Genomic DNA, 26,415 nt, shown 5'->3' on the forward strand with positions numbered 1-26,415 from the left:
CCTGCAAATGGGTAAAAGTGATAGCTGAAAAATGGGGGCAGTCACTGCTGGTGGAGCTGAGGGGTCATAGGCATGTGAAAGCACTTTTGGTAGAGATGTGGATTGTCCAGAATATTCTAGGTAACAATGTAGAAGTATGTCCAAAATGTGACTAAATTGTCCATCAGAAATAGGTTCAGTGTGTGCCAGAATATTACTGGCAGCTCTGTGTGTGTATGTGTGTGTGCGCATGTGTGTACGCGCACCCCTGGTACCTACGTTGAAGAACGACTAGGCAATGGGGACACAAATGGAAAGAATATCATTCTGTTGCAAGAAGTGTGAATATGGCTCTTCCAATGCCAGGATGGTGGAGGGAGGAGGAAACCTCCAAAGCTCTCCCAACCCACTCCTAACACCTGGAATCCACCTCTGCTGGAGCAGAAAAGCAGCATCAAAGGAAAGGTCTGTCTCTGGGGTAAAAGGGAGGGTACAGTCTGGGAGCAGTGGCCCAGCAACCAGCTTGCCAGTAGGAGGCCTGCAGCAAAGTATGAGCCCAGGGCAATCCACCTTGGAGACACCCCTGCAAACCAGCAGCCCACTAGGCAAGCAGCCATCTGAGCAGCCTAGCAAGGCCCCAGGAACCCCCCCCACACACACACACCCTTACAAGTCGCCTTGATCCCACTGCTGACCATAGGGAAGCCCCTTCCCAGGGCTACCTTACAGTAATACCCTGCCCGCTGGGATCTTCCAGCCACAAGATCCCTTCCCCAGCACAAGCCACCAGAAAGGCTCTATCATTATAACAACCAAGCAGCAATGTCCCACCCCTAAAGCAGGCCAGTAACCAAACCCCAAACTTGGGAGAAAGGCTACCCCCTGCCCCACTAGGGGAAAAAATTGACCATTTTTGTAGATCTTTGCATACTTCTACTTTATGAAGCTTCCCTCTATCTCTCCGTCCCCCCTGCCATTTGTGTCCTCAATTTATTTCCCTGACCCAACTGTTATATCTATAACTATATCTATAGTTTATTCCTTCCAGCTGGTGGGGCTGGAGACATGGATCAGGAAAATCTGTACAACATTTTTTGGCCTTCCCTTTGTACCAGAGAAGTCTGAATTATTTTGTGATTAAAAGTTGAAATATATTGATATTATGTAATACTATACATATATTTTATGCATTTCTGCGTTTCAAAACATTTGTTGTGTCATGTGCTGGCTTTTGTGTATCATGTGAAGCTTTCCCCCCAAATTGCCATTTAATTTCTTATGCCAACCTGTGATATATCAAAACTGTGATAGGGAAAGTCACAATGTGGAAGGGATAATTAGTATTTTCAAGATTGTATCAAATAGTGGGATGAGGGGAACAAAAGCTAACAATTACATAATGTGCCAGTCACTGTGTTAAGTGCTTTACAATTATTATGTCATTTGATCCTGACAATAACTCACGGAGGTAGATGGTATCAGATGATACTGTGATCCTCATTTTATAGATGAGGTAACTGAAGCAAATGGGGTTAGGCAACTGATTCAGGGTTAAGCCAGTAAACTCCTGAGGCCAGATTAGGGCCAGAATTCTGCTGTACCATCTAATTTTCAGTATTTCACCATTGTAATCAATAGCTTTGGGTTCTAGAATTTTGCTAGTAGTCATTAAAAAAAATGGGCTATATCAATTGGGGAATGGCTGAATAAGTTAAGGCATATGGAAGTATTGGCCATCATTGGACCATCATAAGAAATGATGAGCAGGCTGATTTTTTTTTTTTTGAATTTACATGAACTGATGGTGAGAGAGGCGAGCAGAACCAAGAGAACATTGTACACAATAACAGCAAGATTGTGCAGTGATCAGCTATGATTGACTTGGTTCTTAGTGAGTCAATTATCCAAGACAATCCCAATAAATTTTGGATGGAAAATCCAGAGAGAGAATTATGGAGATGGAATGCAGATTGAAGCCTATTATTTCTACTTTTGTTCTTCCTTTTTTTTTACTTGTGGTTTTTCCTTTTTGTTCTTTTTTTTTCCTTCCAACACAACTCGTGTGAAAATGTGTAAAAAATGAAAGTACATGTGTAACCTAAAATAAATAAATTTTTAAAAAACAAATGGCCTATCTATGCCTATGATTTTGAGAGTTTTACACAAATGACAGCTATATTATGTTGACTTCTGCAGTATATAATTTAAAATTCTGTGGGTTTGATTGGTTTTGCTAATGTAATTGATTCCTTTAATTGTTTTCTTAATATTGAACTTTCTTTGCATTTCATTTATAAATCCAAATTTATTATAGTGTTTGCTAGGTTTTGTTTGAAAGTTTTACATCAGTAGTCACTAATAACAAATTTCTATCCTAGTCTTCTGCTTCATCTTTCTTTGGATATTACAACAATATTCATCTCATAGAAGGAGTTTGGAAAAATGTTTTCCCCCTCAATATTTAGGATAATTAATGTGGCATAACTGTTAATTGTACTTTAAACTTTTGATTATTAAAAAAAAATAGAAGTTGTAATCATGTTATCAAAGTAAGAAAAAAATCACAATGTAGTGGAGATAAACAGGAAGATCATTTTATGCTTAAGGCATCATAGGCAACGAAATTATCATTAGTAAACATATATGCACCAAATCCTATAACATCTAAATCATAAAGGAAAAGTTAGCTGAATCACAAATAATGCACTAATTGTAGGAGACATTAACATTTCTTTCCCAAAGCCGTATCAATATCACAGAAAGATGAAGAGAAAAAATATATAGAACTGAATAGGCTATTGGAGAAGTTTGATTTGAAAGACTAAAATGGAATAAAATGGAATTTTTTCCAATCAGCAAAAATCCACTTACTCTCCCAGCTCCACCTTTATCACCAATAAGAAAGAGAAGAAAACAAAATTCAAATTACAGATAAAAAGAGTTAAACAGAACAAATTTCTGGATTATCTGTGTCCCTCCAAAAAGTCTTATTCTGCACTATAAGCCCATCACTTCTCCATCAGCATGTAGGAGCAGGTGTTCTGAAGCCTCTAGGATCATGCTGGGTCATTATACTGAGCATCATTCTTAATTCTTTAAAGTTGTTTATGTCAAAAATATTGTCATAAATTATTGTGCTTCTGTTCACTTCATTCTGCATAATATTTATTTATAGTCTTTCAGCTTCTCTGAAACCATTCCTTTCATCATGTCTTTTAGCATGATAGTATTCCATCACATTTATGTTAGCCATTTCCCAGTTGACATCCCCTAAATTTCCAATTTTTTGTTATTGGAAAAAAGTTATAAAGATTTTAATATAGTATTAGGAGTTTATATTTGTAAACAAAGAGGGTTCTGGGTTGCCTTTTTTTTTCTACTTTCTGAGTTTAGGTTAGAGATTAGCCATCCTGTGAATGGACATTTCCAATATAAAGAGCAGAGAGAAGGGAATAAACATTTATTAAGTGTTCAGGGTCATATAGCTAGGAAATGGCTGAGGCCAGATTTAAACTTGTGTCTTCCTGACTCCCAGTGCTCTGGGTATTATAGCATCTTCTAGCTGGCTTCTCATATTGCTTTGACTTCCTCATTGTACAATAATATTCTCAAATGTTTGTTTACCACTTAAGATAGCCACATACTTGGCACAAAGTTTTACTACCAACAATGCTATGATGAATGTTTTTTTGAGATGGAATCTTGTTGAAGTGAATATAAATTGGGGCAGCTAGATGGCATTGACCCGAAGTCAGGAGGACCTGAGTTCAAATCTGATCTCAGATACTTAATACTTCCTAGCTGTGTGACCCTGGGCAAGTCATTTAACTCCAATCGCCTCAGCCAAAAAAAAAAAAAAAAAAAAAAGAAAGAAATGAACTGTTAGAATCCTAGTGTTAACTCATTAGAGTTGATGGAAACAATGCTTGTGTGCTTAGGATTTACACCTTTGGGAGAATTCACACATTAGAGCTCACATCTTTGAGGGTTCACACATTAGCTCACACATTGGAGTTCACAAATTCGGGAGATTCACAAGTCAGAAACCCACAATCCCACTCTCTCAGAGGAGGAGTCTACCTTTGGGTTTACACCTTTAAGAGATCATTATAGGAAGCTCTTAGAGCTTCAGTCAGTCAGTTTCGGAAGATTGCCAGGAGTCAGAGTTGAGCTAGAGGCAGAAGCTGGCAGAAGCAAAAGACTAGCAACGAGAGCTCTCAGAGCCAAAGAAAACTCAAGTGAGTTCAGTTCAGGAGATTGACAAGCTAGAGACTGCAGTCAGGCAGAATGAAGGATTCGGAGGAGGAGAACCAAGATTTAGAGGGAGCTGGAGGCAACAAAAGACAAGCTGAAGAGCTCTTGGAACCAAGGAGGGAGAGAGGCCTCAAAGAAAACTAACCAGGCTACTTTGGAAGAGACAGTAAAAGACTGTACTTAAATCCCTGGCTGCACTGGAAGCGATTATTAATTTGAACTAAAACTAAGGCTGCCTCCAGAAAACCTCCCCAAGAAACCTGCTCCCAGAGGGAACCATCATATTATAGAAAAAAAGAACACCACAATGAACATAGCTTTTTTAATTTGATTTTTTCCTGTTTTATGGGATAAACTGAATGAAGATCTCTCAGGGAATGTGGCTTTGAATTATGCCCTAATTATGACTTGAGACTTTGCAATAGCAAGTTGAGCTGTAGCTAAAAAGCTGGAGATGATTGATTGCCTAGGATGAACATTCCCCTTCCTGTTTCCCCCCACCTTTTAATTAGCAATTGGGGTTAAGTGACTTACCCAGGGTCATACAGCTAGGAGTATTGTGTCTGAGGCCAGATTTGAATTCAGGTCCTCCTGACTTCAGGGCTGGTACTCACTCTATCCACTGCACCACTAGCTGCCCTAAGTACTTCTTTTAAAAGTGATGAAGGCTTTGGGAATTCAGGTAACAATTTTCTCATTCAAGAATATTGTTTGTATGGCAGTTCTCTGAGGAAATTTAAATTAAGAGTGTTATTTATTAATATTTTTTCATTTCTGGGATAGACTTCCATGTTTAGAGTGTAAGCTTGGACTCCCCCAGACAATGGGAGAAAAAATCGGGGGGAGAGTGGAAGAAGTTTCTGATCTATATAATTTTGTTTTTCAGTTTGTGCTTTGCACTTCTCTACTGACACCTTGTCTGCTGAGAGTTGCTTTTCTTGAAAGATTGTAACAAATTCCTTTTTTGCTTTTTTTACTTTGAGTCTCTGATTTTAGTTTGGGTAAGGGTCACTATACCACATACTGTCATTATGTTCCTTGGGTTACAAAGAGTGAAATGGAATATTTGCATCAAAATGTATGAACACTTTTTGAACTCTTTTCCCACAATTCTAAATTCTTTTTCATAATTGTTGGACCAATTCAATGCTGAACCAGCAGTGACTAATGCAGTTGTCCTTCTAAGGTCCCTCAGATATTGATTCTGCTCATCTTCTACCTATGTGTTAATTTGAGGGATTTGGGGTGATTGCAGTTGCAGTTTTGTTAATCATTTCAAATTTTTGAAATGATTACTGTTGGTTTTAATTCTTCTTTTGTAAACTGTTCATGTCCCTTGATCACTTTAGAGAATGACTTAATCTTGTGGCTTCCTTTCGATTCCCTATAGATTTTAGATAGCAGAGCTCATTAATGCTTCAAAGTTATTCTCAAAATTAATTTTAAAAGAATATTTAAAATTGGAAAAATGTTTTTTAAAATATTCAGTTATTGTTAATTCCACTAAATCCTATTATATTTCTCTTTTGGGGAAAAAAACCCAACACCAGGTATCAGCAGCTTGTGCTTGAAACAATCCAGTCTTAGTACTAGCAAACTCAGGAAAAGAAGCAGAAAAGGGAATTTAATAAGATAACCATGGCAACACAAGTTGGTGGACCAGCATGGATTCCACCTGCGACTTCATCTTAGGTAGATTAGACATTGTCAACAAGGTTTTGAAGTAGAGTCACCCAGATTGCCAGAGAAGATTTTAAAATCCTCTGCTACCTCTCTTCCCAATCCAGACCAGATCACAGAACCTTGCTTTTTACAGAATCAGCCTTCAGTCACAAAGGACTCTTCATGATTCCATTTGGGACTTTCTTGTGTAGTCCATGTCATCTTGGCTCTGTCCCCCATTTGGGACTTTCTTGTGTAGTCCATGTCATCTTGGCTCTGTCCCCCATTTGGGACTTTCTTGTGTAGTCCATGTCATCTTGGCTCTGTCCCCCATTTGGGACTTTCTTAACAATGATCCTTGAGGGATTTGCCATTCCCTTCTCCAGCTCATGAATGAGAGAGGCAAATTGGATTAAGTGACTTGCTATGGCTAATCTCAGGCCAGATTTAAACTGGGAAAAGTGATTCTTCCTGGCTCCAGACTCCATGCATCTTGCATTCATAAGTGCTCTATCCATTCTGCCTAGGTATCTGCAGGTTTTCCCTGTACTGAAGCCACTCCTTTACCTTTAAATGTACACTGCCCCTCCCCTCTCCAGCTTGCCTACCCAAACCAGAACAGGTTTACCGAAATCATGGTATCATCCTTTCCTATCATAGCTTGGATAATAATGGGTGGTTCATTAATCGTATTTCCTTCCTCATACTTCCTCTCCCCATGCATCTCGATGGTCTTTCACTGGTGGCACTCTGATTTCAAGAAGTATTTGCCACGTTCTCCCTTATCTCTCCCTTCCTTGAACAGAATCCCTTCTCGCTGTCACTATAGTGAGATAAAGTGAGACTTCTATGAAACAACCTTCTTGCATTATCCTTGGAGTCCTTTAATATTTACTCATTATGATGGAGTATGCAAGGTTTTCTTTGTGAAAATGTCTTTTTTTGTTTTACTTTGCTGTGCACATTTCTTGAAATTTTGAGGTGAAAGGAAGATAGGCTTAGACATAACCGCTCACTCCTTACCTGTATTCCTTAGATCTGAAGAAATGCCCTCTTATACACATTTGCTAATGCTTGATCTCCGAGTTCCATGTTCAGTGCTTTGTTAGGATTTGTTTAGGAGAAACTTGCTGATGTCAACTGAGACCTTTCCCTCAATAATTTAGGTTTTCCAACATTCAACAAATTTATAGTGTGTATTGCACCCATCAGAAGGAATTCTCTGATGCAAACTGATGGCTTTCTCACCCACATGGAATTCACAAAATTTCTCTCCAGTGTAAATTCTTTGATGTTGATAAGGTGTGAGCTGACTGAAGGACTTTCTACAATCTTCATATTCATGTTGTAGAACAGAATAAGTTTTGGCCTGAGGCCCTCAGGCACCATGGGGCACACAAAACTGTTTGAATTAGATTAAAATGCAATTGGGAAATTTTTTTTTAAGTAAAAATATCATACATGTGTAAATGTTAATTTGTGGCTAAGTCACCAAGAGGCCTTTGAGGATCTGTTTCTACATGAATTGGATGTCACTGGTGTAAACAGAAAAAAAAATACCAACATTATACTTTGTGTTTTAGGGACAAGTCTGCCAGAGCCAATTTTATTAACCAGTATTCTAAATCCAAGTAGTTTTATCCTAGAGAGAAAAATGTCCAAACTGGTATAACTCCTAGGACATGTCTCTACCCCAAGACAGTTTTGAGGTATCTTTTATAGGAATCTTGAACAAGGAAGAGGGCACAATCATAAAGCAAGTTTCCTGAAAGGGGGGATGGGTAGGATTTAACAGTCTAAAATAGTCACTTACTCTTCAACTAAACTACTAGAGTTCTTCTTTGATCACTCCTCTAAAGAACGGAAGGGTAATCCCCAAATGGAAAAGAAGTCACCTCCCTTCATAGCACCAGTCACTGGAGGGTGAGGAAGGCAAGGGTCACAAGTAGACAATAGAGATGTACCATTTTTAAGTGGGGTTACTCTCCTTACTCCCCCTTCCTAAGACCTCAGCCACTTTTCTAAAGGGGTTTTGGACCAAAGGAAATCCGTTTCTTAATATTTTTAGCTTAGCTAAAAAGGGGACTTGTAAGGTCCGGCTGTGCCATGTATGCTGTGTGCACAGAAGTTAATCTGCTGCCAAGCTGAGGTCCTTCCCTTGCTGCCGCAGTTTTTCCATGGGAGGGCCGAAGTGCCCGCTCATTCATAGGGCGTCTCTCCCGTGTGGATGACATGGTGCCGAGTGAGGTCCGACCTCTGGATGAAGGCCTTGCCGCACTGCTTGCACTTGTAGGGCTTCTCCCCAGTGTGGGTCCGCTGGTGGTGGGTGAGGGACGACCGCTGGATGAAGGCCTTGCCACACTGCTTGCACCTGTAGGGCTTCTCCCCGGTGTGGATCCGCTGGTGGTGGGTGAGCGCCGCTCTCTGGATGAAGGCCTTGCCGCACTCCTTGCACTCGTAGGGGATCTCTCCGGTGTGGATTTTCTGGTGCTCCGTGAAGACCGCATTCCAGCGGAAAGCCTTCCCGCAGTCTTTACACTTGTAGGGCTTCTCTCCAGTGTGGATGATCTGGTGGTGGATGAGGGCTGAGCTCTGCCTGAAGGCCTTGCCGCACTCCTTACACTCGTAGGGCTTCTCCCCGGTGTGGATCCGCTCGTGCTGGATGAGGCCAGAGTGCCCGCTGAAGACGGCCCCACAGTCCTTGCACTTGTAGGGCTTCTCGCCGGTGTGGATCCGGTGATGCTGGATCAGGGACGATCTCTGGCTGAAGGCTTTGCCGCACTCCTTGCACTCGTAGGGCTTCTCCCCGGTGTGGATCCGGTGATGCTGGATCAGGGATGAGCTCTGGCTGAAGGCCTTGCCGCACTCCTTGCACTCGTAGGGCTTCTCTACGGTGTGCGTTCTCTGGTGCTGAATGAGGTAGGAGCGCCAGCTGAAGGCGGCCCCGCACTCCTTGCACTCATAGGGCTTCTTCCCACTGTGGATCCTCTCGTGTTTCATGATGTCCGAGCTCTGGCTGAAGGCCTTGCCGCACTCCTTGCATTCATAGGGCTTCTCCCTGGTGTGAATGAGCTGGTGGCGGATCAGGTGCGAGTTCTGCCGGAAGGCCTTGCCGCACTCCTTACATTTATAAGGCTTCTCTCCCGTGTGGATCCTGAAGTGCTGAGTGAGGGAGGAGCTCTGGCTGAAGGCCTTCCCACACACCTTGCATTCATAAGGTTTCTCACCCGTGTGAGTACGCTGGTGTTCCAGGAGGTTCGAGTGCCAACTGAAAGCTGCCCCGCAGTCTTTACACTCAAAGGGCTTCTTCCCACAATGAAGTCCTTCGTATTTGAAAATGTCCACAGTCTGGCCGAAGGCCACTCCTAACTCCTTATACTTGTAGGGTTTTTCAAAAGTGCCCGTTTTCTGTTGTTCAGTCAGAATGGCGCTCCATGTAAAGGCCTTTCCACACTGCCTGCACTTATAATAAATTCCTCCATCATGATTTCTTCCGTGATATATGATGTCTGAGCTCTGGCTGAAGGCCTTTCCACACTCCTGGCATTCGTAGGGCTTCTCCCTGGTGTGAATGAGCTGGTGGCGAATCAGGTGCGAGTTCTGCCGGAAGGCCTTGCCGCACTCCTTACATTTATAAGGCTTCTCTCCGGTGTGGATCCTGAAGTGCTGAGTGAGGGACGAGTTCTGGCTGAAGGCCTTCCCACACACCTTGCATTCATAAGGTTTCTCACTAGTGAGAAGTCTCTGATGTTCCATGAAATCTGAGCGCCAAATAAAGGCCGTCCCACAGTCACTATAGCCGGATGGTTTCCTTCTACTATGAATACCTTCATATTTAGTAATGTCAAAATTCTGGCTGAAGACCTCTTTATATTCACAGGGTTTATCACAAATTTTAATTTTCTGGTGTTCAGTAAAAACTGAGCTCCACATAAAAGCTGTCCCACGGTCACTATAGTCAGATGGTTTCTTTCTACTATGATTACCTTCATATTTAATGATGTCTGAATTCTGATTGAAGACCTCCTTAAACTCCTTATATTCACAGGGTTTATCACAAATTTTAATTTTCTGGTGTTCAGTAAGAACTGAGCTCCACATAAAAGCTGTTCCACATTGCCGATACTTAAAATGTTTCTCTCCACCATGAGTTCTTTCATGATTAATAATGTCTGAATAGTTGGTAAAAGCCTTCCCACATCCTTCACATCTATGAGATTTCTCTTCCGAATAAATTCTCTGATTTTGACTAAGAAATGAATTCTTGCTGAAATCTTGTCCACCTTCCAGATCACAGGGTTCATTTCTCTGATATTGATTAAAGAGTGTATAGTAATGGGAGAGATTCCCAGATTCATTATGATCCCATGATGCTTTGTGCTTGGCAATACTCTGATTAAAGCTTTTACCAAAGCCAGTATATTCAAGGCTTCCTTGTTGAGTGGGATTTTTCTTATGGAGCACAGGGGACTCACCGAAACCCCTCTCCTGAGAAAGGACTTTCCTTGGAATCTCTCCTGCAAGGTTTCCCATTTGCTTCCATAATGTGATATCTTGGGCAGGATCCTTCCAAAATCCTTTCCTTGGACTCTCCTGTGCAAGGTTTCCCATTTGTTTCCACAACATGATATCCTGAACAGGACATCCCCAAAATTCTTTCCTTGGAGTCTCCCCTACAACGTTTCCCATTTCTTTCCATAATGTGATGTCTTGTACAGGATTATCCCAGAATATTTTCCTTGGAGTCTCCTGTGCAGGGTTTCTCCTTTGTTTCCATGAGATGTCCTGGAAAGGCCACTCCCAAAATTCTTTCCTTGTAGTCTCCCCTGCAAGGTTTCCTATTTGCTTCCAGGATGTGATCTCCTGGATAGGACCTTCCCCAAATTCAGGAACCTGGGGAACAACATCCCTTGAGGGACTTTCTGTTAATATTTCTGATGTTCCTTTTTCTTGTTTAAGAAGAGACTCCTTGTGATTCTCAATTGTAATATCCCAGGCTGAAAGATATTGAAAATAAAAATAATTTGCATTTAAATTGTGGGTGACCTCAGAATGCTAGTTCAACCCTTATTAGAATCATGACTCTTACTAGCCCAAAGAAAACCAGCAGCCTAGAGAGGTAACGCAAGCACAGGACACACAGAGGGAGTACTTGGTCCTGCCACATGGTCAGACTACATTGGAAGTTTGGGGTTCAGTTGAAGAAATCCCATTTCAGGAAGGGCAGAGGTGACCGGCAGTGGGTCCTGAGGATGGTGAGGGCCACGTGTTCACACCGAAGGAGGGCAGACTGTCTTACTTCAGTAAGTACCCCTCGGACTTGGCACAATAGCGGGCACGTGGTAAGCATGATATGATGCTTTTCATTCCTTCATCCGTGATGAGGATGGAGGAATGGGAAATGAGACTGAGAAGGGATCCTGCCATACCTGAAGGCCCAGGAGGGCTGCAACGTCCAGTGGCCACAGGGTCTCCTTCCCCAGGACGGGGGCTGCTTGGGACCTCTTCCCCTTGTTCCAGCCAGGAGATCAGGTCTGGTTTGTCCTCTCTCAGCCCTGCCCATGGGAGAGGAAAGGGGAGGGCTGTGTGCAGGGGGATGGGCAAGGGGCACGGCTTTGGGTGCCATGGCCACTGGAGGGAAAGAGCCAGGTCCTGCCTATTTGTTGGTCGGTGGGAGATTTGACAAGAACGGGTGTCCCCAGTCAACATTTCCCTTCCTGTTATGCGGATGTCCACACAAAAGCTTAGTATAGACTCCCAGAGACCTAATAATAGCCAACGTTTACATTGTTCTTCAAGTTGCACAGGGCGCTTTGTAAAACTAACTTATTTTAGCCTCAAAGCCTTCGCTGGTGGGCCCATAGTGCGGACCAGGACGCTAAGGCGGCCAGCGGCTAAGGGTCAGGCAGATGAGGGTCTGTTTTGTGCCCGACTCGGATTTGTCTTTTCCTTTTTGGCTGCACCTTTCCCCAAAGCACAAATCTGCCAAGAATTTATCTGTTAAGAGTTCGGCATCCTACAGGGTGTGAAACGCTGCTGCTAAAGACTGTCTGGCCCCATGTGCTCCCAACCTCCTCCTTTTGGCTGATCTGGGCGGGGGAGGGGGGGGAGCTGCTCACTCCCCCTCCCCAGTCCAGCTTCCAAACTTGGGGCGCAATGGAAACCCTTCTCCCCCAAGTGCCTAACTTTCCTGACCTAGCGCCTCCTCCTCCTCCTTCCCTCAGCTTCTCCCCGACCACATCCCTTCACCAGCTGCCAGAGGGCCTGTCCCGGACCAGCTTTAACCAGGCTGGAGCTACCCCTGCCCGGGCCCACAGCCTCACCTGTGGTGTCTGCCAGCCCGCTTCCACCCAGAAACCCTCCTTTTTCAGGGTCCTGGTGTAGTCCCCAGTCCAACGGGCGCTTACTAAGGGCTTCCTCTGAGCCAGGAACCCCGGGCTAAGGGGAAGCATGGCGCACCCCGCCACGCAGCTCGGTCCAAACAGGTAAAACGTGGGTGGTCCAGAGGAGCCCGTTGTCATCACTTCGGGCAGAGAGCAGGACCCGGGCTGAGGCTGGAAGGGAGTCGGGGGATGGAGGATGGGAGGAGGCAAAGGAGGCTCCGGCATTGGATCCCGAGAACGTGGATAGGCACGAGGACTTGGAAAGGGAGCAGGGGGTGGCTCCCAAAGCCTCCCTTGGGGATGCCTGGGGCACCCAAGTTCCCATCGACCAGCTAGCCCCGCATCCCGATCAGCTCAGCGGAGGAGGGAATGGGGAGGGGGGCAGGAGAGAGACACTCTGACTCCTACAGTGGCAGTAGGGGTCGAGAGGGGGTGGTCCACACAGGGAGCCCGGGAGATCGCCCACAGAAAAGGGCTACAGGGTCTAGGACTGAGCCTGGGGGACAGGCTCAAAATCCAGCCCTGGAGAAAACAAGGGAGCACAGGAACCAAGAGAGATAGAGATACAAAGAGAAATGGGAGGGGGAGGAGAGAGAGAAAAATAGAGAAAAACAGAATCAGAGACAAAGAGAAATGAGAAGAGAAAGAGAGACAGAGACACAAAGAGAAAGGAGAAGAGAGAGATAAAAAGAAATGAGAGGAGATACAGAGATAGATACAGACACAGAGAGATAGAGAGACAAGGGGAGGGAGGAAGAAAGAAATAGAGAAAAACAGAGACAGAGACACAAAGAGAAATGAGAGGAAAGAGAGATAGACACAGACACAGAGAGACAGAGAGACAAGGGGAGGGAGGAAGAGAAAAATAGAGAAAAACAGAGACAGAGACACAAAGAGAAATGAGAGGAAAGACATAGAGAGATACAAAGAAAAATTAGAATAGAGGAAGAGGGGGGGAGGAGAAAGAGAAAAATAGACAGAGACACAAAGAAATGAGAGGTGAGACAGAGATACAAAGAGAAATGGGGAAACAGAGAAAGGAGGGAGGGAGAAAGAGAAATAAAGAAAAATAGAGAGACAGAGACACAAAGAGAAATGAGAGGAAAGAAAGACAGAGAGATACAGATACAAAGAGAAATGGGGGGAACAAAGAAAGAAGGGGAAGAGAGACAGAGACTCAGATATACAGAGAGAGAAATAAAAGGGAAAGGGAGAAAGAGAGAGAGACAGAGACAGTCAGAGGGAGGGAGGAGGAGTTAGTGATTCCCTGTTCTGGACACCAAGGCAGCCTCTGTCTATCCTTGGATGGCCATCTTGACACCTCCACAGAGGTCAGAGGCCATCCCAAGACCACAAAGGGGCAACTGCTGCCCCCTTCTGGGGACACCCTAGAGCACCCCCAAAGATTGAAGACACAGACACACACACAGTATTTTCCTAAGCGTCCCCCCTGAAAACAAGGAGGATCCGGCTCCTTTGGGAAGTCCCTAGCTGGCCACGAAGGTAGCCCATGGGGAATGGCTCAGTACATCCGGGTCTGCAGACCCAACCAAAGAGGTTTGAAGCATAAAGACAAGGGAGAGAGATGTGATCACTTACACAAAGACCCAGAAACAGGGAAAGAATAAAAGGCACTTGCCCCTTCTACCCCCAAGGTTCTAATTGGACCTTGGGAACCTCTAATTCTCCAAGGTTCTAATGGAAAGAGGCAAAGTGACCCTCCAGCTGAGACTCGCTGAGAGGACTGGACTTTGGATCTAGGGTGGGAGAAAGGGTCACAAATCCCAGAAGCAGATGAGGGACCCAGACACAGGAAGTGGGTGAAGCTCAGTGGACGGGGAAACCAGAGAGTCTGTCACTGTAGAACAGGTCCCCGGCGGCCCAGACAGACGGCACAAGGATGAAGAATCTGGGACACCTGTGGTGTCGACTGCAGCTCCCTCTGCCTCTGTCTCTCTCCTCCCTCCCTTTCTTTCTCTCCCTCCCCTCTCTCCCCGTCCTTCCTTTCTTCTTACTCCTTCTCTCTCTCCCTCCGTTTTTCCTGGAATGTTCTTCCCTCTACCTGAGTCTGAATTTCTCCGAAGGGGCCCTGGGGCTGCCAAAGGTTCTAATGGGACCTAGGGCTATGTTGGCTTCTGGGAGTAGGGGCAGGCAGTGCCCTGGACACACTCGGCCCTTGGAGGTCGCCTGATGCCTGGGTCTCTCTTGGGTGCCAGGGCTTAAGAGCACGGAGGAGGGGGTGTGCCCGCCCAGAATCCAGGCCACGAAGGACATAGGCTGGACACAGGCCTGGGATCCTTTTGGGCCCAGGCAGGAATCAGTGGCCTTCAGGGTCCCTTCTAGCCCTCCCCCAGCTATAGCAGGGGGTAGAGGTTGAGCAGCAGAGCTGAGCTCTGGTAGCCCTCTCTCCAACTTGGGGTCTAGCAAGATTATGGAAGATCTTCGCTGGGAGGAGGTTAGGAAGTTTTGGACTTAGGAGTTTTGTGCCGGTCAGGGACGGTAAGAGGGGGCTAGAGGCGCTTGCTGGAGGAGTTAGAGGAGTTTTCGTTTTAGGGTTTGGGCTTTCGTACCTAGGGATACCAGGTTTTGTAGTTTTCAGTATTACTTTGTGAGAGCTATGAGGGGTTAGGACTTATTTCTCGTTTCCATAGCATGTTCAGGGACACTGTTTCTGTAAATTAACACAGCTTGTTGGTTCGAGTGTTTAGGGGGGTGGAGGGGGTTGACGTTGGGGTTGGTGGGCTTGGGTCTCTAGGTTTCGAGGATTTTCAGTCCTATGTACACTTTAAGCGGACGTTTTGGAAGTTTTGAATGGGGATTAGGGGATTTGGGGACTTTAGAGTGTTGGGAGGTAGGGGGTCACTGCTGTTCCCTTAGGAGCTTTAGGGGACAGAGGGAAGGGGTTTGAGCGTTGCAGTTTAGGGGGGTGTTTGTTTAGGGATTGCTACTGTTGATGGTGGTTCAGGGAGCTTGGAGGTGAGGGGAGCTTGGAGGTTGAGGGGGGGCCTTGAGGGTTTGGGAGCTTGGAGGCGAGGTGGGTTGAGGCTGTAGGGGGGCTTGGAGGCAAGGGGGCTTGAGGTGAGGGGGGCTTGAGGGTTTGGGAGCTTGGAGGTTAGGTGGGGCTTGAGGCAGGGGGGGCTTGAGGCAGGGGGCTTGGAGGCTGAGGGAGTCTGAGCGAGGTGAGCCTGGAGGCCAAGGGGACCCCAACTCACCTGGTCTGGGGCCAAGGGAATCCCTGGGGATCCGCCCTCCTCCTCCGGGCTTCCCTTTGGGGGAAGGAGATTCAGCGCCATGAGACCTGAGGGGGGAGAGGAAGCCGGTGAAGGAGAGAGGCCGGGCCTCGGGCCGGGGGCTCACCGGGGAGGGGCAGCTTCGCACATGGGTGAAGCCACTGGAGGCGAGGTCGGGGTCACATCACAAGTGCAACGGGAGGGGAGTGCGCGGAGGGAGCTGCCGGGCCGGGCGCAGATGGAGCCGTGACCCAGGAGAGCCCGGAAGGGGGAGAGGGCCCCGGGGGCCAAGGATAGCGGGGCCGGAGTCAGACTGCGCAGGCAGCGCAGGACTAAGGATGGGGAGGTCTGTGAGCCCCAGGGGCTGGCCAGCCCGGCAGCCAGCGGAGCAGGACGGTCTCTGCTGGGGGGGGGGGGGGGGGGGAGGGGCGGAGGCTGCTGCTGCCCCCGGAGGGCTGGGGGGGCGCTGAGCTGGGGCTGCTCGTTGGAGCTCTGTGTGCCAGAGGCCTTGGACTGCAGTGGGCACTGACGCTGGGAAGGGGTCCCGGGCTCCCCCAGCCTGGCTGCCGGAGCGGTCTGTCACACACACGCGCGCGTGCCTACCTCCCTGCGCCTGCCCCTGCCCACAGCGCACGCTCCGTGCACAAGCACAGAGTGCCCGGCGTGCATGCAGCGCATGGCACAGCACACGCGCACCCGGGCACGCCGGCGTACCCGCACAGGCTGCAGCTGCACACACGCACACGTGCACAGAGCCCACAGCCTGTACCCGCGCACACGCACACACCCACACTCTGCGCTCCGCACTTGCAGGCACACGCGCACCCGGGCACGCCGGCGCACACCCACAGGCTGTGCACAGACCCGCCCGGAGGTTGGGCAGCTGCGCTGCAGCCGCGGTGTAACCCCGGGGCTAGATCCCGCGCCCACGCCCCGGGGGCGTTTAGGAAAGTCCCCTGCAGGGGGTGGGGTCAGAAGGGGGCCTTGAGACCCGGCCCTCGGCGCCCCCGGTGGCCTCCTGCCTGCAGCCCCCAGGACAGACACACGGGCAGCGGGACGTGACCCCAGACACGCGCACCCACGCCCACGCGCGTGCGCGCCGCATCAGTCCCGTCCATCCTTGCGGACACACAAAGACACACGGGGAAACACGCTCAGTGACAACCCCCCCCACCCCCTCTCCCTCTCCGCCCCGGGGCCGTGACGTCACGCCCCTCCCCCTCCCCGCGGGTCCGTGACGTCACACACCTTCGCCCCCTCCCCCCCCTCACTGTTCCGCGAGCTCCCGCCACAGCGGCTTCGCGCTCACTCGCCCCGGTCGGTTTGCGCCTGCGCGCCTGGCGCTCAGTCCGCAGCCGGGTACAAAGACTGAGATTCCCGCAGAGGCTTCTGGGAGCCCCCGGCGACGGCTCTGCGCACGCGCAGCCACCACTCCAGGTCCCGGGCCAGGGGGAGTGGCCGCTGATGGGACTAAGCCTAGAGCGCGCATGCGCCCGCTTTTTCTCCTCCTCCTCCTCCTCCTCCTCCTCCTTCGCTGCTGGGTCATTACCCTCTGCGTGTGTCCGTGGACACGCGTGTGACGAGAGGGGCGTGTGTGCCCCCACCCCGGAGCCTGCGTGTTAGAGGGGAGCCGAGTGAGCCCGCGGGCCGGGAGTCCGCCAGGCGGGGCCGAGGCCGTGGCCCCGCCCCGCCCCGCCCCGCTCCGCCCCGCTCCTAACCCTGAATGCGCGCCTGGGACCGCGACACTGAGGAGCAAATGCTTTTTCCTGAGAGGGAGTGGCAGAAGTGAGGCCGTGCCACGCCCACACATGCACAACGTGGGCCAGAGGGGCGCCCCCGTGCGGAGCAGATGCGGCCCCCCCCCCCCTCCCAAACACACAGAGGCAGACCGTGGCCCACACATGCGCCCCCGTGCGGAGTAGACCGTGGCCCCCATACCCACACACATGCACACTGTGGCCCCCAAGGGTGCCCCCGTGCGGAGCAGATGCGGGCCCCCCTTCCCAAACACACAGGGACAGACAGTGGCCCACACATGCGTCCCCATGTGGAGCAGACCGTGGCCCCCCCCACAAACCCAGGAGCCGATGCGGCCCCCCCACAAACACATGCACACCGTGGCCCCCAGGGGCGCCCCCGTGCGGAGCAGACCGTGGCCCCTCCACAAACACCCAGGAGCAGACCGTGGCCCCCCCACAAACACATGCACACAGTGGCCCAGAGGGGCGCCCCCGTGCGGAGCAGATGCGGCCCCCCACAAACACATGCACACCGTGGCCCCCAGGGGCGCCCCCGTGCGGAGCAGATGCGGCCCCCCACAAACACATGCACACCGTGGCCCCCAGGGGCGCCCCCGTGCGGAGCAGATGCGGCCCCCCACAAACACATGCACACCGTGGCCCCCAGGGGCGCCCCCGTGCGGAGCAGACCGTTGCGGCCCCCACGGTGAGACCATCTTGGTTTCCACTGCCCCCTGTTCCATTTGGAGTCGAAGGTAAGCTGGGTCAGCGTCCTCTCAGCAGGCAAGCCCTGGAAGCACCGCCGGCGACACGCAGTGGTTGCTTCTCCCTCAATTTCTCCGTCCTGACTCAGTGCTACGGCCGGTACAGGCCCCGCGCGCGCGCGCGCACACACACACACACACACACACACACACACGCGCGCGCGCGCGCACGTTGTTCCGAACGCTCGTGCACATGTTCAAAGCGGCCCCGACAACGGCATCCTCGGCAATGGCATCCTCGCCTTATGCCCAGTCCTCCTGAGCAGGTCTTCCACTTTGTTACGCGTCATCGTCCTTTCGGGTTTAGCTAAATAGTCTGTACTGTGTAGAGGAAAAGTCTGTTTGTTTCTATGATTTCTAGAGGGTTTTTAAAAATAAATGTTGGGTTTTCTCAAAATCATTTTTTGCTTTTGTTTGTTTGATATATTTTATATGTAATTTATATTATTAACATAATTAATTCTATTTAGAGTCTTAGGGTAAACCCACCCTGCAATCTTGATCTAAGCCCAACCTGCTCAAACTGTATCACCTGCCTAATATGCTGAGTAAACTTAACTGTTAAAAGGATTCTTTTCCTCAAATTTGGGAAGAATAGAATTGCCAAAAAAAGAAAAGAGGAGTGTGTGTGTGTGTGTGTGTGTGTGTGTGTGTGTGTGTGTGACAGAGAGACAGAGACAGAGAGAAAGGAGAGACAGAGAGGAGAGAGACAGAGAGAGAGACAGAGAGAGAGGGAGAGAGAGAGACAGAGAGAGAGACAGAGAGAGAGAGACAGAGAGAGACAGAGAGAGAGAGAGACAGAGAGAGAGAGACAGAGAGAGAGAGACAGAGAGAGAGAGACCTACTGGACATCCCGTTTGAGATATCTGATATCTCAGATGTGAGAGTGGAAATCAGCCAAGAGTTTGGGGCAGGATAAGATCTGAGAATAGAGAATCATCAGAATAGAAATGATCATTGAATCTGTGGGAGCTGATGAAATCACCCAGTGAAGAGAAGAGGACTGGGATGCTCACAATAGGCATAACGTGGATGAAGATTCAGCACAGAAGATTGAGCAGGGTCAGGCAGGAGGAGAACCAGAAGAAAGGCATAGTCTGAGAACTCAGAGAGAAAAGAAATCAAAGAGAAGAGGATGACTTTCTATAATGCACGGGCTAGCTCCCTGGGGGCCTCAGGATCAGTCAGAGTCAGGATAAATCAAAGTCCTTGGTCTTTAGGGGGAGACGTGAAGGAGCCAGGCTAGCTGCCAGGCGGCTTGCCAAAGGGGAATCCTGGACTCTGGAACCTGGAGTCTACATCTCTCTCCTTGTCCTGCCATCAAATGACTCTCACATCTCTCCCTCAGCCCTCCAGTCTTGCCTACGATTACCTCACCACCAAACATTCAGCAAGCACCGATGGTGAGGAGAGCCATCACATCACCATCTCATCTAAATCTATGAATATAGAGCCATTATCTCACATCATATAGGGAATTAGCCTTAAGTGCTCTGTTGTCTAATTCAAGCACACCTTTTCAGAGTTTCAGCCCCCTACAACTTTCTTTTAAAATTTTTTTATTAACATTTTTTATTTTCAAAACATATGCAAGAATAATTTTTCAACATAGACCCTTGCAGAACCTTGAGTTCCAAATTGCGCCCCCCTTCTCCCACCCCTTCCCCTAGATGCAAATAATCATTAGATTACTGGATATGTTAAACATGGTAAAAATATATGTTAAATCCAGTATATCTGTACATATTTATACAATTTACATGTATATATGTATCATATATATGCTATATACAAATATTGGATACATATATAAATGGATACATATATACATTGTATATATATGTATACAATGTATATACATATATTAGATATGTATATACATATGTATCCAGTTTATGTATATATATTTATACAATTATCTTGTTACACAAGAAAAATCAGTTCAAAAAGGAACAAAATGAGAAAGAAAACAAAATGCAAGCAAACAACAACAAAATAAGTGAAAAAATGTTGTGATCCACACTCAGTTCCCACAGCCCTCTCTCTGGGTGTAGATGGCTCTCTTCATCACAAGATCATTAGAACTGGCCTGAGTCATCTCATTGTTGAAGAGAGTCACATCCATCGGTGTTGATCATCATTTAGTCTTGTTTGTTGCCGTGTATAATGATCTGCTTCTGCTCATTTCACTCAGCATCAGTTCCTGTAAGTCTCTCCAGGCCTCTTTTAAATCATCCTACCGGTCGTTTCTCATAGAACAATAATATTCCATAACATTCATACACCATCCTATCTATCCTATGTTCTTCTAATTTGCTTATAATCCAATTCTTGATGGATGTGGCTCTTTTTAACAGTGACAGGATTCAGGCCAGTTCCAATGGTCTTGTGAGACAGAGAGCCATCTGTACCCAGAGAGAGGACTGTGGGGACTGAGTTTGGATCCCAACATAGTATTTTCACCTTTTTTTTATTGTTATCTGCTTTCATTTTGTTTTCTTTCTCATTTTGTTCCTTTTTGATCTCATTTTTCTTGTGCAACATGATAATTGTGGAAATATGTATAGAAGAATTTCACATGTTTAACATATATTGGATTACTTGCCATCTAGTAGAGGGATTAAGGGAAGAGAGGAAAAAAATTTGGAACACAAAGTTTTGCAAGAGTAAATGATGAAAACTATCTATGCAGGTGTTTTGAAAATAAAAGACTTTAATAATAAAAAGGGGTTATGCTGCCTGTGAAACAGGTCAGTGGCTTGCCTCCAATTATGCCAAAACTTCAGAGCAAAAAGACATTTCTGCTTTTATGGGTTTGAAAGAGTTCAAAAGAAAGAACAGAACATGACAGGAGACTTCATATAATTTATAGCAACATGACTGGTTGCAGAGCTGAGGCGTCTTGTGATTGATTGGAAGTTTGGTAATAGTGTTCAGCAGCAACCTCCTCCTTCACTTCTGAGAGTCCAAGTGCATAAAAACCAACCAGAAATCCTTGAAGGAAAGGTTGGTGGTATAAAGACATTAGACCCGGTGAGTTCACAATATCATCTACGGTCAGTTAAGTTCTTTGAAGCAAGAAGACAGAAGATGAGCTGGATTTCTAAAAGTGACCCATCGTGAGCCAGCTGAATTCTAAACACAATTTATTGACAAAGAATCATGACTTATGGTGTTACAGAACAAAAGCAATTATAGGACAAGATCAAATATTTCTAAACAGGATCTATAGGAAAATGCTACAGAATTATAATCATGGTTTTAATTTCTCCCTTTGTTCAAAATTGAGTTGAAAAGATTAACTAATGCAAAGTTTTCTTTTAATTGCAATGTCGATTAATTACAGTGCCAACCATAATAACATCTGAAATCATAAAATAAATTTTGAAAGGAGATTCACATGTCTCGGGGCAACTGAGAAAACTCTACAAACATAGATAAGTGTGAACTAAAAGGCCAAAATTATAGAATGATGATCAACATGAATTATCTTCTTGTATCCCACAACCAGTGAACATTTCATCAGCAGATTTTTTCTTGAATTCCAAATGCCCCACTCTTGAACCGGTTCTCTGTTAGCAGTTCTCTTGGACATTCTGGAATTATTCTCATCCTCAAGATAACTCTGAATGGGGATCCTCTTCAGTAGAGCTGACTGATTAATTTTATATATTTTACAGATTATTAGGAGTTCTTTTTATAACCTTTTCTAAAATGTATCTCAAAGCAATTTTAATACTCTTAAATTTTGCTTCTCTAATAACCCCTTAAACTCAGATCAGACTTTATGGTTCTAAACTTATCAATAATAGAGTTGTGAGAAAATCATTAATTAACAACCTATAGTTTTCTTTAACTTTCAAAGTATTTCAGTTTTTAAATACCCTTGCTTCTTTCAAACTATGTAATTGATATAAACATGCTAAATAAAATAATGCTATAAGAAGAATTTTTTAAAATGATTTTTTCAGGGAAGCTAGGCAAAGCAGTGAATTGAGCATTGGCCCTGAAGTCAGGAGGACCCGAGTTCAAATCTGATCTCAGACACTTAACACTTCCTAGCTTGTAATGGGCTGAGGCTTGAGTTGATGCACTGAGGTCCCAAGCACATGAGGCTAAATAGTAATTGGACTATACTCTATTAATATACATGCTTGGATAAAGAATGGTCCCTGCCCAGTATCTGTGCAAGTCCTGATGTGTTGTATAGGAAATGACGGTTTTGGTGGGTGGAGGCAGAGAGACAGGAAGAGAGGCTCCGAGAGATTGAGCCTGGGTTCCATGTTAGCAGCTGCTGCTCGTGTGGCTTCTGGTCTAGCTAGCTTCTTGACTCAGCTGCACACATTGCTATTGCCCATTCCCTTACACCTCCGATCTTTCTTCATTGAGAATAAAGACTGAAGATTTTCCCCCAACCTGAATTCCTGACTCTGGCTGATTTTAAAATACCCGGTCTTCACACTTAGCTGTGTGACCTGCGCATATCACTTAAACCCAATTGTCTCAGGGAAAAAAGATTTTTTCAATTCAGTGTTTTTCTTTTTAGAATTACAATGTATTCTGATATAATTTTTTTCTTAGGAAGAATAGAGACTTTTTTTTTTTAAAGGATTTTAACCTTATATGAAATAGCAAACTTTTTGTGTGAAGATGACATCTAATACCCATTGCATTTACTTATATGTATAAATTTCATTCATATATAATTTAAAAAAAAACATCCTGGGATGGGATGAGCAAGCAAACTAAGTATTTAATTCCAAATTGTATACAATGTTTTGAGTATATATCAAATGAGTTGCCTGTTAGTAAGACATGTTTATATTTCAGGACATTATCTACAAAGAGATATTAATTCACAGTAGATAACAGACCTAAGTAAAACTGACTTTTCTTTTGAATAACATAAAGTCTTCCCTAAGTTACTCCTCTAAGTAAACTGATTTCCCTCAAATTATTTTCTTCATGTGCAAACTGGAATAGTTTCTGTTTTCAGCTTAAACTAAGTCATTGATTTATACTTTGGTCCAACTAACCTGATATTTTTAGAAATTTCAAGGACCATATTTTATGCAGGAATACATGACTATAAATAGGTAATTTACAAATCTCAGTATGGAAATGATTATAATCTCAAATTGAAAAGCATAAAATTTTCACTTTATCTTAAAGCCACATAGAAGTGACAAAATATAGCATCAATAAGATAGTGTTTCATATCATATCAACAAATTACAGTATATCATATCATATCAACTTTACCTTAGTAAAAGATATTTGTATGAATATCAAGAACAGATATGATTATAACAGCATGAATAATAGTCCACCAGTCCTAAATCCAAGGACCTAAAATGATGTAGCATATGTATAATTAGATTAAGCACCTCAGATCCAAATGATTTCAAATAAGGTTAGAAAAAGCAGCCAAGTATATGACAGGATACCTCATCCAGATTCAAATATAACCAGATGAAAGAATTCTGGCGGGGAAAACTAAGTCAGAAGATATTAATTTGGCCTTCTCCAGTTCTCCCTTTCAACCTTTTCTCATGTGGACAGAGATCCACCGGCCTCATTCCCATTAAGCTGGACATTTTTCTTGAACTCATGAAACAGTTCAAGGACACACAAAAAAAATCTGAAAACAAAACTCAGAAAATTTGATTATATGGAAAAATGCTCCTGAGTTTATTCTGTCACATAGCAAGTCTCATTCTTCATGGGTAGACTTGGATATAGTTATTATCAATTCTCTCGTATCATTGCAACAAATTAGCTAGCAAGTGTGTGGAATGGAGAGATAAAGTGAAGAACTTACAGGAATGTTTAAATTCTTTTTCTGTATTTTTTATTATTTCTATGTCTCCGTGACCTGCATAAGTACGTGGTGTGCAAGCCAATATTTACTTAAAACTAGATATATGATTTCTGGTTATCATGACATTGATCCTTGTTTAATGTTATCAATATTTAGATTAGTAAATGCCATCAGCTCAGTAATCTGAAGTTTGAAGGTCTGACTGATGATTCCTCTCGGAATCAGGGAAACAAAGCATTCCGTTCTAATCTGCCTTTGGCACCAATGTTTAACCTTCATTTAGGGGAGAGGGCACCTATTTCTCAATGCTCCCCAACCTATGATGTAATCCTCTGTAACCAAACTTATAAAAACTATATATCTTTGCTAAATCTTGAGCCCTTCTACTGCGAGCTTTCTCTCTTTCCCTCCTTGAAGTGGAATTGCTCATTCTCATGAGAATTTATTAATAAATAACTTTTCTGCTTTCTACTGAGTGATCTCCAAGGAGTCATTTTGGGTACGGGTCTTCTACATCCCTCACACAAGTCAAAGTCATCAGACCTTCAAAAATTGTACCAAAGTCTTAACATACTTTTCTTCTTATTTTGCCATTCTCACATTTCTGAAATCTCTTGGATTGCAATTAAAAGCAACATTGGCAAAATGTGTGTGAGGCCGCTTTTATGCCTCTTACCATTGCAAGAGTTGAATGTATGTACTTTTCTCTACTTATGTTGTGTTCTGGTCCTTTAGCTCGCACTCCCAAGAAATCCAGAACTATAGTTTAGGTTGTATAAGTTTGGAGTAAGCTAATCTCGGAACATGAGAAAAGAATACAAGCAAAGGAAAGCAAAACAAAACAAAATGCTTTCAGTCTTCTTTTATTTATTGTTAGCTGATAATACTGCTTTTCTGTAGAGATTTAGAACAGAAAGTCTTATGGCGAAAGGCGTGCTTAAAAGTGTTAAAATAGTTGAAGGAAAATTGCACCTTCAGACTTGTATATTATTCCTCATCAAGGATCCAACCAGCTTCTCGTTACCTCAGACTCCCCAAACATCCTGGATCCAAAATCACCATGTTGAACTTTCACCTGTTTCATCCACTCTTTTTTAAGATTCCCCTCATTCTTAGTGTCTATGGATGCACCAGCCTCTTAGGTCAGATATAAGGACAGAAACTGAGCTTTGGCTTCTCCATCTGGGTTTGTGTTCCCGCAGAAACTCACCCCACTATGTATGCTTGTTCACTGAATGACTACAAGGACTTACACTCGAGTATCCATTCGTAATAAACTGCCGGCTTGTTTTCCTATTCAGTATGTTATTCACAACCTCCTCAATCCAGTCTTCTTAAGGTTATGATGATTCCCGGGTATTCATGAAGAAATTTACAAACACATTTGAACAGGATTAAAAGACCCATAATTAAATAGACACAAGTCAGGTCCAGAAAAAGGCTGTCCGTTCTTCTTATCTATTTTCTTTCATGGTTCTGCACAAGCATATACATCTAGAATTCATCATTTAGTAATCAAAACTCATGGTCTTGAAGACAGAAACTGTAGATGTTTCAGACACTGCCTGATAGTTAACCTGTTGCCACTTGTCCCCTTTTTTCTTTATTTTCTCTGGAGAGTTCCTCAAAAATCAACTGCCTTATAAAAAACAGGCATGACTTCAGTTTGCCCATCTGAGTACTTATCTAACAACAACAAAAGAATAAGAACGGTAAGAATAATTGGATTTTATGTAGCATTATCTGGCAAGCACTATTCTAAGTACTCTGCAAATATTTTCTCATTTGATTTAGTGTTAGTTCCAAATTGGGAAGATGTTTGTAACTTCCGAGGATCAGATGACCAAAGACCCGTCTGAGGCTTTTATATAAACTTCATCAAGGCAATTTCTGGCCTCAGATAACTTACATACTAATAAGGAATTCAAAACATAAAAAAGGCACTAGAAGAAGGAGTGGAGAGGGTGACCAATGGGAACCAAACAGTTATGGAGAAGGTGAAAAAGCCTAGAGAATTAGGTTTGTTGATGAAGAAACTTGACTTCTATAGAAATGGTCCCACAGGTCAAAAATAACAGAAGAAGGATGTGAACCTAGGGATTCTCACTATAAACGACACTTTATGCCTTCTCACTATGCTTTTATTATGAGCTATCTCAACCTTCTTTTAATAATTTTGTAAAAAAGAAAAACGATATTCATATTTATGGCCTCAGACAGGAGCATGAAACCACTAAGTTTCAGAGTTGGAATTAATACATAGTGCTTCCAATTTCAAGAATCTTTGCATTCATAAAAAAATTGTTATTGTTGCATTGGATCTATTCTTCCCTTCTGCAACTACAATCCATCCCCTTAATTTGTTGTAGGTATTCAATAGTTTTTTTTGTGTGTGTGTGTGTGTGTATATGTGTGTGTATGTGTGTGTGTGTGTGTGTGAGAGAGAGAGAGAGAGAGAGAGAGAGAGAGAGAGAGAGAGAGACAGAGACAGAGACAGAGACACACAATGAGAAACAGAAAAAGATAGAGAAAGAAGAGAGAGAGAGATTGGAAGAGGAAGCTTTGAAAACTTATAAATTTGAT

The 26,415-nt window shown here is 45.0% G+C and overlaps 1 protein-coding gene across 1 annotated transcript in view; it reads right to left on the bottom strand.

The window, feature by feature from the left end:
- Positions 1–6,305: 6,305 nt before the first annotated feature.
- The window catches only part of LOC105750136 (zinc finger protein 665-like), a 43,826-nt gene continuing 23,716 nt past the window's right edge, over positions 6,306–26,415 (bottom strand). The window contains exons 4-5 of the mRNA XM_031964070.1: positions 11,325–11,450; positions 6,306–10,892 (exon numbers count right to left, since the gene is read on the bottom strand). Of these exons, the coding sequence (XP_031819930.1) occupies positions 8,095–10,892; positions 11,325–11,450 (2,924 nt within the window). The 3' untranslated portion in view covers positions 6,306–8,094. The remainder of the gene's footprint in view (positions 10,893–11,324; positions 11,451–26,415) is intronic.

The sequence above is a fragment of the Sarcophilus harrisii genome, chromosome 3, assembly GCF_902635505.1.
Source record: "Sarcophilus harrisii chromosome 3, mSarHar1.11, whole genome shotgun sequence".
Lineage (NCBI taxonomy): Eukaryota > Metazoa > Chordata > Mammalia > Dasyuromorphia > Dasyuridae > Sarcophilus > Sarcophilus harrisii.